At 40.5% G+C, this 19,566-nt stretch overlaps 1 protein-coding gene across 1 annotated transcript in view; it reads left to right on the top strand.

Moving 5' to 3' along the window:
* The window catches only part of LOC306930959 (VPS10 domain-containing receptor SorCS1-like), a 78,156-nt gene that overhangs the window by 19,297 nt on the left and 39,293 nt on the right, over window positions 1–19,566 (top strand). Inside the window, exons 6-13 of the mRNA XM_079512092.1 lie at window positions 387–463; window positions 1,272–1,390; window positions 1,751–1,840; window positions 4,378–4,557; window positions 9,738–9,884; window positions 12,872–12,974; window positions 13,795–13,871; window positions 14,204–14,295. Coding sequence (XP_079368218.1) covers window positions 387–463; window positions 1,272–1,390; window positions 1,751–1,840; window positions 4,378–4,557; window positions 9,738–9,884; window positions 12,872–12,974; window positions 13,795–13,871; window positions 14,204–14,295 — 885 coding nt within the window. The remainder of the gene's footprint in view (window positions 1–386; window positions 464–1,271; window positions 1,391–1,750; window positions 1,841–4,377; window positions 4,558–9,737; window positions 9,885–12,871; window positions 12,975–13,794; window positions 13,872–14,203; window positions 14,296–19,566) is intronic.

Here is a 19,566-nt window from a genome sequence, read left to right as displayed (position 1 = left end):
TATGTTGATCTGACCTCATCTGACCTCATCAAACCCTGTACACTCAAGAAACTGCCCCCGCTGCTACCCTTAGATCTCCATATATGGAGCTATGTTGAACTGACCTCATCTGACCACATCTGACCTCATCAAACCCTGTACACTCAAGACACTACCACCCTTACATCTCCATATATGGAGCTGACCTGTTCTGACATTCCATATATTGATCTGGCCTCATCAAACCCTGTACACTCAGGACACGCTCCATATATGGCCAGTACATAACATTTACACTAAATAAGATTATTTATTTTATTAGAAATGTATTCGGAGGATAAGCCCCTTGAGATGCATCATCTTGTTTTCGAGGGGATCCTCAAAATATGTTTATTATATTATTACAGGTCCAAGCTGGGTTTAGACAAAGAGCCGGGAATGATCCACTTGGAGACTCGTGTGTTTGATGGACGTGAGTATTCACGTGAGTATTCACATAAACATTTGTGCTGAGAAGACTTGAAGAAAATATGGTGCTGAGAAAAGATGGTACTGTAAAACAACAATGGTGCGAATAGCAATAATATTTCAAACAGAGAAAGTGATTAGAAATTGCAGTAATACTGCAAATAGTATTTTTTCAATAAGATGTAATTGCTGCACCTGTGGAAATATAGTGAAAAATGATTCTAAAGTTCCCTATGGCTTCTCTTTAACATCCTATATGCTTTAGATTGTGTTGGTTCAAACTGTAGGCTAGTTCATCATCTTTCCTATTGAAATAAGAAGAGACACCAAATCGAATTACCTTCTGCGCTTGTGCCAACCTTCATTGTAATTCCTGAAGTCTAGTTCCAAAGGATGCACAGGGTGTAACAGATCTTTCAGTGCACTTACTGTAACTCTTTTACCCCCCCCCCCCCCCCCCCCCCCCATCTGAATTGGCAGCATTGAGACTTTCTTCATACGATTAAGCTAATTCATTTTTCAAGGGACTAGGCTCAAACGTGGCTCTTTTCTTGGCCACAGTGTAGAGAGGGGCACTTCCATAAGGCCTCTGGTGTTAATGCCCTGTCTCTGGGGGAGGCCACCTCATTTGGCTCCCGCTAACACAGTGGGACAGCTCTCTACTTTATCTAATAGTGACAACAGAAATTGGCCTTCCAAAGTTTTTGTCCGCATCAGCATAAGAAATGCTAAAACCTTAATTGGGGACTGCCGAAGGTTGTTTTGTTTTGTTGTTTTTCGCCCTTGTTTACATTCCTTAACGCTAATCTCATGCTTAACTACAGGGTCACAGTACATAACATGTAAAGTGCAGAACTGCTCCGATGCGAACAAGGGCAAGCCCTTCCCCGGATTCATCGTTCCCGATTCCCTGGTGGTTCAGGACGAGTACGTTTTCATCCAGGTGGGTTTTTTTATTGCTAAGATCTGGCTCCATTAAAAGACAATTAAAAGCTGTAAAACCACCGCGCCGAATCGCATCTTAATGTAAGAGTCCTGTTTTTCATTAACTAAAAGTGGCCATTATGTTGGAGAACGTAATGGTATCAAGCTTAATCTACATATATTCCTGCTACCACACACACAGTGCTCCGTCCTCATTAGTGGCACATCTAAGACTCTTCCTAGTGCTTTGACATTTTTTAAATATTTGATACTGTACATATAGATCAATGAAAACAATGAAAACTGTTATGTGATTATAATAATAAGACACTCAGATTGAACCTGGTTAATTTCAAATCACGCTGTATTGCTTTTCTAGGTGCCAATGGGTGGTCAATCTGTCCACTATGTGTCCTATAAAAGAAACACCTTCTACCCAATGAAGCTTCCCAAGTACACGTTGCCAAAGGTAGGAAGGCTGAAACGTCATATTTATTCTTTAACATGCACATTTGCAGCGGAATAAAGGGAAGGAATAGAACCAACAACTAGCCTATGGGCCCTCCTATCCTACGCCTATTTTCCAACCAATGCAGTTGTCATTTTACACCCAGGGATGCACCGAAAGGGAAATTCTTGGCCGAAACCGAATACCGAATATAGGAAACAGTTGGCCGAAAACCGAATACCCGAATATGATTAATATTATATATCTTTTTTCCTACCATTGCTGTCATGGCCGTACCTTAAAGCTACCTGATTTATGGCAAAAGAAATGGTTATGGCAACTTAACTTAAATAATAATCACTATTATGGGTCCATAAAACATTTATTCAGCTCTTTTGAATGCATTAATTGCATACACTATTCGGTGATATATTTTCTGCTTATTCGGGCCGAAACCGAATAGGCCGAAAATGCATTTTTAGCCATTTTCTGCCGAATATTTTCTGCCGAATATTTTCTGCGGCCGAATATTCGGTGCATCACTACCAAATGATCTTGTGCCTATTTAGCGGCCATGGACATGTTCGTCTTAAAATAATAAGGTGTGGTCTGGATTAAGATGCGCCTATAGGTGGCTTCACAGTGCACACACACTTATTGCAATCAAAATCTATCCAATCTCAACACAATAACACTCATATCAACATAGTAGATGACATTTGTAGGGGACTCCGCTCCGCATTGAGAATAATTAATGATCTGGGCCAGATTATCAATATATTGCATTGGGTAAGTGCCTGTTTTCTTTGCCCGGAGACGAGTGGTGAAGATAGAGCCCGGAAGAGAGAAAGTTAGATAAAAAAAGCATCCGTTTCAATTAGTAGCTTACTCTTAATGACAGAATATCTTCCTGTAATAAGCCTCTCATCCTGTACCTCTCATCCTGAAAGAATGTTGTGAAAGCATTACCTCCTGGCTTTCTTTATCTGTCTCTGATTAATGGACAGCAGCTAACAGTCGTCAATATCCATAGAGCTCCGGCTTGCACAGGACGCATAGATAGCAGCGTCTGTCACGCTTTAATTGGTGGGTTTAACCCATTCAGGCCTGACGTCGAAATTTAAAAAAAAAAAGTTTTCTAAATCATGACAATTTTCGGAAAGATTTGAGGCACATTTTAACGATTTTTCAAAAATAGCAGACCTACAAGTTCATAGCGCGCCACTCGGTGGCGCGCTATGAGCTTGTAGATCTGCTATTTTTCAATAGCTAAATTATAACAATGTTTAAAACACCAAAACGGGTTCCCGCCCCAAAATGGGTTAATGGTTAATGTGGTTAAACGCTAACGTGACATGGATGCGTTCCAGGTCTCAATGGATTAAATTATGAGAATGAGCAAGTGATTTAGTTGATATCATGGATGTGTCTCACATTACTAATACTACTGCTAGATGGCCCCACACTTACACTTTTCCACAGCAGAAAACAGTTTGCGTCACCTCACCTCCAAGCCGTCATCTGAATAGCAATGCGCCATTAGCTTTGTCTTCAAGGGATTCAAGGGAATGGGAGAAGACACTGATTGGTTTATTTAATATAATGCTCAAAACACACCCATGACTAATTTAGATGCTTAATACAACACTGTGTCATGCACAGTGCTTTGTGACCAAATAACGATGATAATTGCCATGGAGACGCACTTGGTCTGACATTGAGACGTGTACCTAGATAATCTAAGTAAATAGGGCCCAATATTTGCCCTCAATATTCGTGCTCTGTCTTGGTTATGGACCTGGTCTCCTGTTGCTGATGAACTGTAGATGACACCTTCCCTAGCTCAGGAATTTTCCAGACCGCTAATTATATTACATTTAGCTGATTAATCTTTTGAAAGTACTTTCCCTCATTATTATCATTCTAATTTGCATTTTCTGTTTTTTTCTCCTCAGTGGGTTGACCCATCAATCTGAAATTGTGCATGCATTGACCATTGGCATTATGCTTTTCCAAAAGTTAAGCAATTTATTCGCTTTTTGTCACAAGCTATGGGATTCTGTAGTCATGGTCCCCGCAGCCTATGGGATCTGACTGTTGTCGCGGTTGCGGTCTCACATTGGACACTTCTTTTTTCGCAGATGAGTAAGGCTGGGGCCGAGGCTATATTGGACTAGTTTTAACCACTTGAACCCTAGCTTCCTCATTCTGGGAAGAACATTCGACAAAATAGCAGATCTACAAGCTCACAATCACAAAGTGTCACAACACAAAGCATTGTGAGCTTGTGGATTGGCCATTTTCCGTGAAGATACAGTGAAAAAAAGGTGGTGGCCTAGTATAGAGCCCTTAGGGGACCACGGTCAACTACTGTAAGTACAATAGTGTGTAAGCGGTTAAAGATAGTCAAAAGTGTACCAATCAATAGTGTGTAAGCGGTTAAAGATATTGTCAAAGGTGTACCAATCAAATGCTGTTTACATGTGTACAGTGTGCCTTTTCAGTCAAGTCAACCAATATTGTTTTTTACAATTAGAATCGTGTCTTCTTTCAACCAGGACCTGCAGATAATCAGCACAGATGACAACCAGGTGGTAGCCGCTGTTCAGGACTGGCACCACAACGATTCGTATAACCTGTACATGTCAGAGTCCAGGGGCCAGTTCTTCACCCTGACACTGGAGGACGTCGTGAGCAGTGGAGGACCCGAGGGCAACGTCATGATAGAACTCTATGAGGTAGCATATATTTTATGCCTATTATTTGTTTCCCAAACAATGGGTCGATAGTATGGGTCGTGAGTAAAAAAAAATGTTTATTATTATTTCAACAAATTTTCTAAAATAATAATTCCCCATAAATGTAGAATACTTTTAAGAAATTGTGAAAGTAACAGACCTACAAGCTCACAATGCATCACATCGCGTTGTGAGCTTCAGGCTATTTTCTCTACTAACCCATTAACCCAGTTTTCTGAAAAACTTTAAATATTTATAAATAAAAAAAATCACACCCGTGTGAAGTGAGGGGCACACACCAAAAACTGGAAAAATACATATATTGCTAATGCATAGCCACAATGGCAAAAGAGACATGGCAAAAGCATTTCCGGGGTTCCTCACCCCTGAAATAGCCAGCTCAAATATGAGCCACAACTGATTTCAGTCTCTTGGATTCCAAGTCGAAATCATCATATTTTTACACATATATAATAGGACTTGGCCGCACACGTCGTGAAATTTTATTTTGCTTTAATCCATGTGATTATTTTGGGGGGTCACCAGTTCTAACCCTAACCTTAAAGGAGAATTCCATGCTAGAAGGCTTTTTACCTTTCTTACCTTTCTTTGTAGTTGTTACGTCCCCACCAAAGAGGTCCAGGTGTTTTTTTGTGCAAAAACTCCTTATTGGCTATTTCCCCTACCATAAGCCATCAATGAATTGCATTGAATTGAATGGGAATTGAATGGGGCTAATTGTGCTAATTCGCTTATTTCCATCGAAATAAGTAGTAAAGTGTGCCGCTTGGGATATTATTTACATTTTACATATTATTTACACCCCATAGCCCCATTAAATTCCCATTCAATGCAATTCATTTAGGGCTTATGGTAGGGGAAATAGCCAATAAGGAGTTTTTGCACAAAACACCTGGACCTCTTTGGTGGGGATGTAACAATTACAAATAAAGGTAAGAAAGCCTTCTAGCATGGAATTCTCCTTTAACCCTATGATAATTTTGGCGGGTCACGGCCTGAAAGGGTTGAGAACCACTGTGATGAAGCATATAGAACAGTGCTGCATAAACTGAGCATCGGGAACCCAGCCTTGGGGGTCGTGACTCGTGAGAGACATGTCGTGGAATCATGTAGGCTACAGCAACATTAGAATAGGCCAATTAATTAAAAAAGAGACTATAAAAATGTTGTTTACTGGACTATGTTACATTGTTGATGCACCATTTACCTTTAATCCATTTAGACCTGAGTTAAAAACATTCACTTTGAAAGAATATATATTCAAAGATTTGCGCCACATTTTTACGATTTTTCAAAAATAGCAGACCTACAAGCTCGTAGCGCGCCACTCGGTGGCGCGCTACGAGCTTGTAGATCTGCTATTTTTCAATAGCTAAATTATAACATAATGTTTAAAACACCAAAAGGGGTTCCCACCCAAAATGGGTTAAGGGCAGTGTTTGGTTTGCCTTGAGCATGGCTCAACAGTTAAACAATTAATTATCATGATTATTGAAAATGTTCATCAAATAAGAAAGTCATTTTAATGACTATTATAAACCATGATGCTTACAGTGTTCAGTGCTCAAGTACAGAAAGTAAAGATATAGAAGACAGACCTCTTGGTCATCCAACCAGTCATCCATCCATCCAGTGTTTCACAGTAATGGACAAATGAAGCCTTTTTTATAATGAGATATAGGGACGAGCAAGTGAATGGATTGTACCAAGAGATAAAACCATATAGTAGGCGACATGTCATAAATAATCCCCATTCCACGTCGTGTGCCCCAGTGACTCACCGAGTAAGAGCGGTGTTTCCAGGTTTAGTGAGAGAAATAAGCAACCAGGTCTAGAAAAACATGCCCATCTATTATAGGCTATACAGTACATGAGCACATACTGTATAGACAATTTTCAAGCTCAATCGCGACGCGATGCGTTGTGACTGAGTTTGTAGATCTGCTGTTTTCACAAAATCTTAAAATAAAATTAGGAATATTTGGAATATTTCTGAAGTCTGGTACGGGGCTCCCTGGCACAAAATGGAATTTAGGGACAAAAACATATTAATTTGGGGGTCCGTCCATGATATGAAAAAAATCACACCCGTGTGAACTGAGTGGTGTAAGGTTTTATATAGCATGATCAGCTGTGGTCTGACGTAATGTCTGACGTAATGAAATCACACCCGGGTGAACTGAGTGACCACTTTCCTAGATTTGAGGTATTATATAAGGTAAGGTATTATATAGCCTGATCAGCTCTGATCTGACGTAATGAAATCACACCCGGATGTGATTTCACAACTGGCTTTTTTTGTGCAGAAAAAATGAGCATGGTTGCTACGGTCATCCAGTTCACCCGGGTGTGATTTAATTACGTCAGAAATTATTTTGAACATAGCAACCATGCTAATTTTTTCTGCACACAAAAGCCAGTTGTAGGAGTGGTTTACACCACTCAAAAAATGGAGAACCACTGGTTTAAATAAAAATCACACCCGTGTGAAGTGAGGGGTGCTTTATTAAAGTACTCATGTTGATTAGGTGATGTAATGGTGATGTAAAACAAATGGTGCAAACACAAACATTAAACGCCATTAACAATAAAGAGACAATATGACGTAAATGACACATTATGACATAAAGTTTCCCTTCATTGTCAATGCGTTTACAAAACAAACATTGAACTAAAGACAAACATTAAACCTGTTTATAGGGGATGCTAGCGCCCCCCAAAAATGGAAGCAAGCTCAAATAAGCAACTACAATTTAGAAACAAGCCTAACTAGAAATGCACTCTGTCGAGGTGCCAACTTGCACCTTGCACACAAGTACTTGTGCGCAAGCAGAGTGTGCAAGTATACTGCTACTAACTAATGTCTATTACTTTAGACCCGTTATTGACCTTATACCAACCTTGAAACGCACCTTAGTTACGTCACCATCCATACGTCACAGCCAATAAGCGACCATCATTCTTAGGGCCGATTCATACTCATTTCATTTTACCGCTGTTTCGGCGCTGTAGTGCCGAAATGATTTCGGCTCGTCAGAAATTTTCAGTAGCACCAAAGAGCCGACTTTAGGACGGTACCCCCCCCCCCCCCCCCCCCCGAACCTCAAATTACGTCACATTGTAGGCTCTACAGAGCCGAACAGATTTTTATTCGGCTCTAAAATAGGAGTATGAATCGGCCCTTACCCCGACTTACATACTGTACACATACATACATACATACATACATACATACATACATACATACATACATACATACATACATACATACATACATACATACATACATACATACATACATACATACATAAATGCGCAAGTAAAAACCTGCAACCCACAACTACCAATATTTCCAACCTACTACTTTACAGAAAAACAGGCCCAAAGTCGCTTATAATTAGTGGACATGGCAACACATGGCAACACTGGGTAAGAGCACATACCACATAAATTCTGTTATTCTGTAAGTACTACTAGCTGCAGCCTCAGTCTGACTAACATGATCTAAAATGGATGAAACTCGGATTATTTATAATGTTTTGCAAAACATCAGTTTTTCATTCGGGTTCGTCAAGGGATGTCATGATCCGCTAATTAAGGCTAGATGCATGACACTGACATTAGATATGATCGAGTAAATGCTCGATTTTTTGCCTGAGGGAACGCATGCACTTAATTGGGCCAGCTTGAAGGGATACATGTCCCAAGTTAATTGTTAGTCCAGGAGCTATAGTAAATTATTCTCGGGAACCTGACAATATTGTATCGGTTCTAAATTCTAAACCGCTTCTTAATTCCCATCTCTCCCCAGGCCATTGTAAATAAGAATTTGTTCTTACGTCACTTGCCTGGTTAAATAAAGGTTAAATAGAAATAAAAGAATGTCATGGAAAGAGGAACAGGGCGACCAGAGCTAATGTATTCTGAGCTCAGAGTTTTGCCGGCTCTATGTGTACTGTAGGTTGGTGAGAACTTTCCCTGACCTTAAAGAAACAGATGGTCTACTTTAGCCCGTAGCATCTGAGTGGCTGGCTGCGTCACATCCATGTCTGAGCTGCTTTTTTTCTCTTTTGCCCTTCTGTTATGTTAGAGTCCCCTCAAATAAATAAGTGAACAGTCTCCCTCGTGAAGACCATCCCACAGACCCATACTCTGTATACCGTACTGCCAGTACAGTATAGAAGTACAGCCTATACCTTGCCAGTTATGCATGGCAGGTGATAAACAGCCCTATAAATGGCTTCAGAAATATACTGCAGTATGTGTGTTTGACAGACATGCTATATGAGCTAACATTATTAAGCTCAGAAAGCGGTTAACCCATTTAGACCTTAGTTAAAAACATTCACTTTGAAAGAATATATATTCAAAGATTTGCGCCACATTTTTACGATTTTTCAAAAATAGCAGACCTACAAGCTCGTAGCGCGCCACTCGGTGGCGCGCTATGAGCTTGTAGGTCTGCTATTTTTGCCAAAAATGTTGCTCTTTATTTCAACGTTTCGGTCTATTCGACTGTCCTGATGAAGGTCGAATAGACCGAAATGTTGTTTTTCCTTTCAAAGATAACCTTTTTTCAATAGCTAAATTATAACATAATGTTTAAAAAACCCCAAAAGGGGTTCCCGCCCAAAATGGCTTAATGCAAATGCATATTTCATTCTAGATTAGCTTCATCCTCGGCTAGCAATCTTACAATTCAGCTCAGATTGCCGTCAGCTGTGATTACTCACACTGCTCACTGACCTCCATCTGTGCAGACTTTATGCCCCCAAATATTCTGCTTCACTGGCCGACCAGCTGATGATATTAAAAGGTCACTCCCACTTTGACAAACATTTGTGCTCTTTAGAAAGAAAAAAGCATCGAGAGCTGAAGTTATAGCTACGTGTGTGTGTGTGACTTCATGCCTCAGTCTCTGCTCCTGCAAATACAAAGAAATTTGTCTCAGGGCTGTGCCATATGTTGTTTTGATTCTGGGTAATCCTGCAGATGGTTCAAAATAGCGCTCTCTGTCAGAGAAGCAAGCATGTACAAACATCACTCTTTCTCAGAACAAGGCCTTCAGCTTTACTTAAGTTTGAATAATTTATGGTTCTCTCTCTCTCTCTCTCTCTCTCTCTCTATCTCTCTCTCCTCTCTGTCTATCACATTCGTAGGTAGCTGGGATTAAAGGCGTGTTCCTATCGAATAAAGTCGTCGAGGACCAAGTTAAAACGTATATCACGTACAACAAGGGGAGAGACTGGCGTCTGTTACAGGCTCCCGTGACAGACCTCCGGGGAAACACGCTTGATTGTGAACAGGTACGGTGGATCCTCACAGTGGACTGCACTGCCTTTTTGTCAGTCTACACACCGATATTGGCAAAATCATACATAACGATATTTTTGAACAAATACCTTTATTTTTTGGGGGCGCTTGTACATTTTTTTTTCACAATTTTTTGTCAATTGTACTCATTGGCTAGCTCAGTAACAGCTACTGTAGTGTAAGTAGTGTATTTATTTCAGCAGTTTCAGCAATAAAATACAAGGCAACACAGTTCCCACCCATACTTATACCCATAACCCCCCCCCCCCCCCCTCACCAAAACATTAGACAATGTCATGGAATTCATATACTATAATAAATAATAAGGGTCACTTTATTGTCTCCACCAGGCCAAAGGCATGGCGAGAGAGTATGTTTTGCACTCCATATTCCATCCTAATTGGCTAACATTGGCTTTCAAAGTTTGCAGGATTGGCCCGTTTTGAACAGAAAGCCTCAAATCATGAACGCAGCGTTCAATTTGCGTGAAATCTTTCACAGACTTTCCTACTAAGCTGAGGAATATATCCCACCCTTTTCACATTGGCCTGTTATATGCAAAACACATTTTTGGAACAAAATGCCTCAAATCATCCAATTGCCATCCAAGGCGTAAGAAGAAATGGCACCCTTTTCACATTGGCCTATTATAGTGCCACCACCAGGAGGCCACAACCTGACCTGCCCCGGTGGAGACCTGTGCCCCGAGGGGCACTTTATCTAGTTGGTACATGAAATTAGGCTTGAAATTGGCTATATAATTTTATGTAGGCTGCTACAGTACTGTATGTCTGGTTTTAGGGCTGTGACTACACCGGGAGCCATAGCTGTTCCCATGCATAGTCACCCTAAAAGAACCCATTAATTCCTTCCCACTGCTATCAAAATAAAGATTGCACCATCAATGTATAAGCCCAAGAACCGTACGTTCTAAACTTTATCTAAACTTCATCTATTTTAACCCATTTAGGCCTGACCTCGAAATTTCAAAAAACTCTTCTAAATCCTTCTAAATATTTTCACGATTTTTCAAAAATAGCAGACCTACAAGCTCTATGAGCTTGTAGATCTGCTATTTTTCAATAGCTAAATTATAACAATATAACAAACACCAAAAGGGGTTCCCGCCCAAAATGGGTTAAATTATTCCAACCTTTCTGAGCTGGGGAGATCGATGGCCACATACAGTAGAATCATAGAGTAGGTCTTTTGATGGTGAAGCTTCCAGAAATGTTTGTTTACCAAGATACGTACAGTACTCACAAAACCTTAAGGCTAATGGAACTGCAATGAAACTATCATATGTCATTAATAAGTTTGTTAAGTGGGAATAATAGTGCTTAGAGTGCGCAAAATTCATTCATTTTTTCTTATGATTTTGGTCACTGTTATTTATTTGATGAGTTCTATCAGTTTGGCAATGTACATTAAGCCTACTTGATGATGTCATATACTGTATGTCCATGTGTGGTCCAGCCCTGCTATGAAATGTAGGGAATGCATGTGCTAATAAAAACAACTTAATACTTCCTTAGGTTAACATTAGCATCAAAGCAATATTTCAAATACTTTTATTAACACATTTTATTAGCACAATCCATAGGGCTGGACCACACATGGGCAAACAACATCATCATCTTGCGACAGGAGTTTTCCCTATTAAATGAAAGATGAACCATTTCTAAGATAAATAAAATATTTTAGGTGTTTTATAGAGGGCAAGTGTAATGTATTAAAGGCATAGGCCTATAAGGTCGTATTAGCCAGGGATCCTTTCAAGAAGAAAAACATAAGTTTGACAGGCATAGACAATTTCTTATAACAAATGTTTTTGTTTAGATGCTTTAAGCCTCATTAAGCATTAACATCCCCATGAAGGCAGCTCTCCCTACTTCTGTCAGAACCAGCAAGGAATGTGAAATATGCTTGTACTTTTTCTGCTGCAGGAAAGTAATAACTTAAGCTACAAACACAAAATTCTGACACGTAAATACTGTATGACATGAGGCATATTAAATTTCACCAATGTTTTATCCATTCATACAAAATGTATATAAATGTATTTACACATAAACCTCATTATGCATGTCATTGCTGAACATATCAAAATATAATATATAATTTGAATTCCGAATTAGATTTATTTAGGGGGAGGTTGCACAAGCACCTAAGTTCACCTAAGTTCTCCCTAATGTCACAGATTTAGATTTTATTTGTGAATAACAAAAATCTAATGTTTTAATTAGAACTGGCAGGCTCACTATTTAAAATGGTACATGGTACTTGTAGCAAATTCAAACAAATACTAACAACAATTTCCCAATACAATATGGATTAAACATTTCATATAGGTTATACCAACCTACAGTATGTTTTCCATGCTTAAAGGAGAATTCCATACTAAAAGGCTTTCTTATCTTTCTTTGTAGTTGTTACGTCCCCACCAAAGAGGTCCAGGTGTTATTTTGTGCAAAAGCTCCTTATTGGCTATTTCCCCTACCATAAGCCCTAAATGAATTGCATTGAATTGAATGGGAATTGAATGGGGCTATGGGGTGTTGTGCTAATTCGCTTATTTCCATCGCTCAATTTTATTTCTTTTGTATATATCCTCTCTTCATAATGTAAATATTATCCAAATTACTACTTATTTCGATGGAAATAAGCGAATTAGCACAACACCCCATAGCCCCATTCAATTCCCATTCCATTCAATGCAATTCATTGAGGGTTTATGGTAGGGGAAATAGCCAATAAGGAGTTTTTGCACAAAAAAACACCTGGACCTCTTTGATGGGGATGTAACGACTACAAAGAAAGGTAAGAAAGCCTTCTAGCATTGAATTCTCCTTTAATTTATACATTGCACGACAGTGTCACACCCTAAAAGAGCAGATGTACTTGTGCAGTAGATCAGTTTCTTTTAGACGAGTGACACCGCTGTTCCACAGAATATAAATGAGCCTTTGCTGTTTTCCAGCCATACTGTTCACTGCACCTGCATCTCCATGTGTCTGAGAATCCTTACACCTCGGGAAACATCATCAGCAAAGACTCTGCGCCTGGAATTATCGTAGCGTCAGGTAAGGTGGTTGTTTGATCAGTCTTTGTTTACTCCCCTTTCTCATTAGCGTCTACCACACACAGGGCCTCCTGTCCTGCTCTCTCTCCCCACTTCATTTCCAGAAGTCACACAGCTTCCTCTTCATAGTGCTCATTTTAGTCTCTGCTCTCATGTAAGAATGGTCTTCTTTTTTTCCAACAATGAACATTACAAGACAACTACTGATATAAAGAAAGCAAAACAACAATAACCCCCCCCCAAAAAAAGAAAAACAACAGCACTACTTCTCTTCAGCTTCATCCAAATTACTCATACAAAGAAAACAAAACAACCATGACCAAAAAAGAAAAACGACAACAGCACTACTCCTCTTCAGCTCCGTCCATTAAATGTGACAAATTATTGTTCTTAATATATCTTATCGGCCCCACACCTCCTGAAACATTTCTTGTTTGTCTTTAAGAATGTATGTAATCTTTTCCAAAGGTAAACATAAAGACAATTCCCTGAACCACTGTGTAATACTTGGTTTGCCTGGCCTCTTCCAGGTCAATGCTATCACTCTCTCAGCTTGTAAAAGACATATATCTATAAACATTTGTTCATTACGCTTTATCTTGTGTCCCTCTGGATATAGACCGAGCAGGAAGAGAATGCTCTTCTAATTTGAAATAGAGCCTGTGTGTGATTTCCATTGCAACTTGTCCCGTTACTTTGTTTTTCTTGGTTTTATGTTGTAAGACTGAATTAACTTGAAAGCGGGAATTCTTTTTGCTGAATGCGTACATGGATGGGTAGATCCATGTTTGAGTAAATACATGTATTCCTTCTGCATTCAGGCGTGATTGGACCTGAATTGACCAACAATAACGTCAGCATTTTCATCACTTCTGATGCTGGAAACACGTGGAGAGAGGTACATTATGCTGACTGCAAGAACTGTGCGTTTATAACCTGTAAAACTATATCAAAGGGAGAACATTGATTTTTCTCATAGGCTTATGAGTCCATAAATCCGCTAGATGAGCAAACCTTTGATGAATGATGCATAACAGCATTGACTGACTTGGGGAGGCATTCGCTTTTGGGAACGCAGCTTCTGATATTGTGGCTGTATCGATTTGTGTACTTTTAACGTATTTAGTGTGTATGTACTCTCATCATGCAGTACAATGCAGTACAACACATACAATGTACATACTGTACATTTAACCGTAAAATGATTTCGGTTCCTTTTCATGTCTGTAGGTGTTTGAGGAAGAGCACAGTGTTTTATTCTTGAACCAGGGAGGAGCTCTGGTCGCCATCCGACACACGCCTCTGCCAATTAGGCACATCTGGTAGGTCTCCCCCCTAAGACATGTTATTGAATATTTCAAAACAGGTGGTAGCAGTGGCGTGCACAGATAGACACTAGGGGGTGCTAGAGCACCCCCTGCCCTTTTGGTAATGTGCCCTTTAGAAAAAAAAACAACACTTTCTTTTTATTTTATTTTTTTTAACTTTTTTTCTTATTTTTTTTTTTCTTATTATTATTTTGTAGTTACACTGTACAGTATGTGGACCATGGCAACATTGATCAATTCTTGATAAAAAGCTTCTAATATATTATTTAGGCCCCACAATCTATAAATCTCACAACCGGACGGTTCCACGCGCTGCACAAAGTGCCCTTTTTTTTCCACTTGAGCACCTGCCCCTCTAAATGTCTGTGCACGCCACTGGGTGGTAGAGTAAGCTGAATGTTTAAGCACTGTCGCTTCACTGCAAGGAGGTCCCCAAATTAATTTTGTGTGCGCCCACTTACAAAATGCTCTTTGCTAATTACTGTGCTCCAGTCCTTGGCCAAAAATATGTTCATTTCACGAAACACACAACATGACCCTGCCCATTTAAATTCCTGAGTGTGAAGCAGATCTCTGAATAATCTCCATTGTCATTGGATTGTTATAGGCTTTTACTAGGTAGCCCATTAACCTGTGTGAATACTGAATAGGCCATTGGTCAAACAATCACGATTACGCTTTGTCTGTGCGTGCGTGCGTGCTCCCAAGTCCCAAAGCTGAGAGGCAAATCTTCACTTCACTTCAGACCTTTATTTATTCTCCAAAGGCATCGTCGAGGTCACCCTCATTTGCAGTGTCGTCGAGATACACATAATACAACAGAACAGCAACATTTCCTCATCGTGTGACATAGCACAGGGGTTCTCAACCCGTGGGTCGAGACCCCTCGGGGGGTCGCCAAATTATTTTAGGGGGTCCCCAAATTATTAAAAAAAAAAAAAAAAGATTTTGTTTTTTAAAAAAAATTCACGATTTTTCAAAAATAGCAGACCTACAAGCTCGTAGCGCGCCACTCGGTGGCGCGCTATGAGCTTGTAGATCTGCTATTTTTAAATAGCTAAATTATAACAATGCTTAAAACACCAAAAGGGGTTCCCGCCCAAAATGGTTTAAGGTTATTGTAGCAGTCAATTTATATTGGGGGTCGGGAGGGGGCGGGGCGGGGGTCCCGAGACGTTGCCAAAGCATTTTCGGGGGTCCCCGGCCAAAAACGTTGAGAACCCCTGACATAGCACGTAGGCCATGTTTAAAAACAGTTGCAGACACATGGGGGTAAGTCTGCAATCAAAGATTGAAATGTACCGTATGGTATGGGAGAACAGATCTTTAATTTAAGCTGTATAGGTCATTCCACGTGGTTGGGGCACTAAAAGAAAAGGCTGTTTTCCCCACATCTGTGTTTACATTTGGGACCTTTAGTGTGAGCCAGTGACTGGAGCGTGTCCTACTGTATATGTTACAGGGTTCCAATCCAGCAGAGCTTTAATATACAACGGTAAAGTTCCATCAATTGCTTTAAAGATATCAATGTTTATTTCGCCTGTCGGCCTGCTTTAAAGATATCAATGTTTATTTCGCCTGTCGGCCTGCTTTAAAGATATCAATGTTTATTTCGCCTGTCGGCCAAGGAGGGTCAACCCGCTCTGTCATATTGGATGCAGTGATGAGTTCTGTAAGGTTCACCAGATATAAATCGCAAAGCAGAATGATAAACTGCATACAAGGACTTGAGGACAGAAGGAGCTGCTTTTCCATAGATGACATCTCCATAGTTCAACACAGAAAGAAAGACCGCTTCAATAACCCTTTTCCTACATGGAGTTGGGAAACTGGCTCTTTTCCGGTAAAAAAAAGCCAATGTTTTGCCTTAGTTTATAGACAAGATTGTCTATATGGTATTTAAATGTACATTTGTCATCAAGCCATATTCCAAGGTACTTGTATTCAGCAACCCTTTCTATGTTAGATCCGTTCGAGGTAGTAATATACAAGTATGACGCGCGGACGCGAGAAGCGAACGCAGCTCGTAAATTGCAATAACAACAATACACAGACACACACACATAAACACGTTAGACAGCTATGTGTGGTACACACACGTTAGTTAGACAACTAAGCGCTGTTGTGGCAGTCTGACACAGACACACACATACACACACGTTAGACGGCTAACTGCGCACAAGTTAGACAGCTAACTGTGCTGTTCTGCCTGGCTTCCATAGTAACTGCGCCCTCTGGTGGCGGGTGGTGTCACACCGTGACACACAGACAGACAGACAGACAGACAGACAGACAGACAGACAGACAGACAGACAGACATGTTCTGCCTGGCTTCCATAGTTGGGGCTCATTGCGTTCGCAAAAGGTTATTAAAATCAATTCTCTGGCCCAGGCGGTGGCGTAACCGTCTGGGCACCCGACTGGTAATCCAGTCGCAGTGTGCCGCGGGTTCGACTCCCGAGCCCGACACGGCCTTTACTGCATGTCTTCCCCCATCTCTCTCCCGTTTCCTGTCAGCCTACTGTCTGTCCCTTCAAAAAACCAATAAAAGGCGTAAGCCGCAAAAAAATATCTTAAAAAAAAAGAAAAATCAATTCTCCTGGCCCTAGAGATAATTTGTCCTAGTATTCATAGAATTCAATCACAACACAGGAATCATGATGCGTAAGATTCTAATGGCTACTGATTTCAAGTCTAGGACTAAACGGGAATGTGTATACTACTAGTAAGTAGCCTTGCCGAGCCATGAGGCCCATAGGGCAGGAGCCTATCTCCTGTTTCTGTAGCGTGAGGCAGCTTGATGTACAAGTACACCCCCTGGACATGACGCTAGTATGTCGCAGGGACTTACCCCGAGTCCAACCCTTGATGCTGAGTGTCAAGCAGGGAGGCACTGGGTCCCATTTTTAGAGTCTTTGGTATGACCCGGCCGGGGATCGAACCCCGACCTCCCAGTCTCAGGGCGGACACTCTAACCACAAGGCCACTGAGCTGGCTGTATACTACTACTATAGTAGTATTTTATTTGCATTTCATGCTTTGGTATCTAAAGGAGCTTTCCAACTCCAATGTCTAAGCATCCAACAACCTGTCAGAGTGCATATGGTGCACACCGTTCTATGCGTGTGCATATGGTGCTGTTAATAAATATGAATATTATAATGTATTGCCACTGTGTTTGTGGAGACATTCCTAATTAAGCACACTTTTAAGTGCAAGAACGATTCACTGCAGCATGAAATTACAGGTTTCCAACAGAATATCTGTAGTCAACATGTGCCATCTGGCTACAATTAACAAACAGAAGGGTGAACAGAGACACATTGTAAAATTATATGAACTGTCATTTTGTAGGAGACTTGCAGGCTGTTGACAGCTTGATGTCATGATGTAACTGTAGGCCTACTGTCTGGTATTATGGTGTTCACTCACTGGTTTGTGAACAAAAGGTATATAATGGTTCATAATCATAACACATTTTAAGTTGGTCCTGCAAAGAATGGGAAGAATCGACTGAAAATCAACTTGTAGCCTATCTTGTCTAGCCTGGCTAATAAGCCAGACCGAATCAGCCGTTGGCAAAAAAAAAATTGCCTGCCGGCGGATTACAGTCTGGAGAGGCTCAATTGTACGCCCATTTCCTACACCAGAGAACTGGTGTGGCCAATCGGGACACGGTATGCAATATGGGCGGGCTTTGGTACAGTGACGTTCAATGCTTGAGACCTTTGACTGACAGTAGCTCTAACCAATTGCGTCAAAGAGAAAATGTTTGAACCCGCCCCCCGGGAAACAAGATCCATACACAGCATCTCCAGACTCAAATACCAAACGACAGTGTGATTTGAGTCTGGCTTATTAGCCAGGCTATATCTTGTCTGCCTCAGCTGAGTCACACATAATAATAATCACACAAAATAAATACAGCCAAATTCAGAGATCAAGCAATGGATTCTCAATAGTTGAACAATCACAGCCTCACCCAGAATCAAATCGAATGCACAGGGTTGGGATATTTATTTACTATATTTGACGCCTGTGTCATGATACATCAGGTGCACACAATAACACAACAGTCCACACAGATAAAATGCTCAAACAACCAATTACCACAATAAGACTGAGGTCTTATTGTAATGAAAATTCACACACTGTAGCACTAGCAACCTACCGTAGCAACAATGTAAAAAAAACACATACAGTAAGCACAACTTAGCTGTGCACGTGCATGCATGCATGCATGCATGCATGCATCAGGTGCCCTCCGGTGCTTAAACAGACAGTATTACACTGGTGATTAGGCAATACTATATTATTGTTTCTGATTGTTTATGCCTCTATTTTGAAACTAGACTTAGGCCTGACTCACACCTTTCGATATGGCATACAACATTGATGCATGCTAGATGTAAAGAAAGGGTTTGTTTACATCTTGCCCCAATGCATTTCCAATGGAAGTCACATGGTTTGACACAACATTTGTGTTGTACGGCTTTCGGCTGTGTTTCGACTGCCCCCCACCCCCTCATACAACACAAATGTTGTGTCAAACCATGTGACTCCCATTGGAAATGCATTGTGAGCTTGCATCAGTCAATAAGTCTCATGCATCAGCTATACATCAATCTGTTGCGAAGGTGTGAGTCAGGCCTAAGTGTAACAACACAAGTCCAGGGAGTGTATTCTCAAACCAATGGGTCTTTGGAACAGTGGGAATTAGTTTATGGCATGTAGGCTACTACAGCGTGCTAACATGTCTTTACTTAGGGCATGAGCTTTAGCCTACATCTTAAAATGTTATTTGAAAATATTTCTTCCATCTTACTTACGTTTCCCTGGCACAAAATATTTCCAGATGGGGCTCCGCAGACAAATACGTACATACATTTGCCCAAATTAGCAGCTGTACGTACACTTTAGAAACAAGGTCAAAAAACCACAACCACTAATATTAGTATATAATAAGCGACTTTACAGAAAATCAAGCCCAAAGTCACTTATAATAAGCGGACTTGGCAACACAGGCTGAGCTGCGTAGATTTCTCTACTTTCCCCTGTTAAGCCCTGTTCTTGGTGTTTTTAACACATGCCCCTTTGGGGCATGTGTTAACCCATTTTGAGCAGGAACCCTTTTTGGTGGTTACATACATTGTTATAATTTAGCTATTTAAAAATAGCAGATCTACAAGCTCATAGCGCGCCACCGAGTGGCGCGCTATGAACTTGTAGGTCTGCTATTTTTGAAAAATCATTAAAATGTGCCTC

Source organism: Electrona antarctica (genome assembly GCF_951216825.1).
Source record: "Electrona antarctica genome assembly, chromosome: 10".
NCBI classification, from domain to species: domain Eukaryota; kingdom Metazoa; phylum Chordata; class Actinopteri; order Myctophiformes; family Myctophidae; genus Electrona; species Electrona antarctica.
Note: the sequence above shows the minus strand (reverse complement) of the source record. Positions and strands in the feature narration are given on the sequence as shown.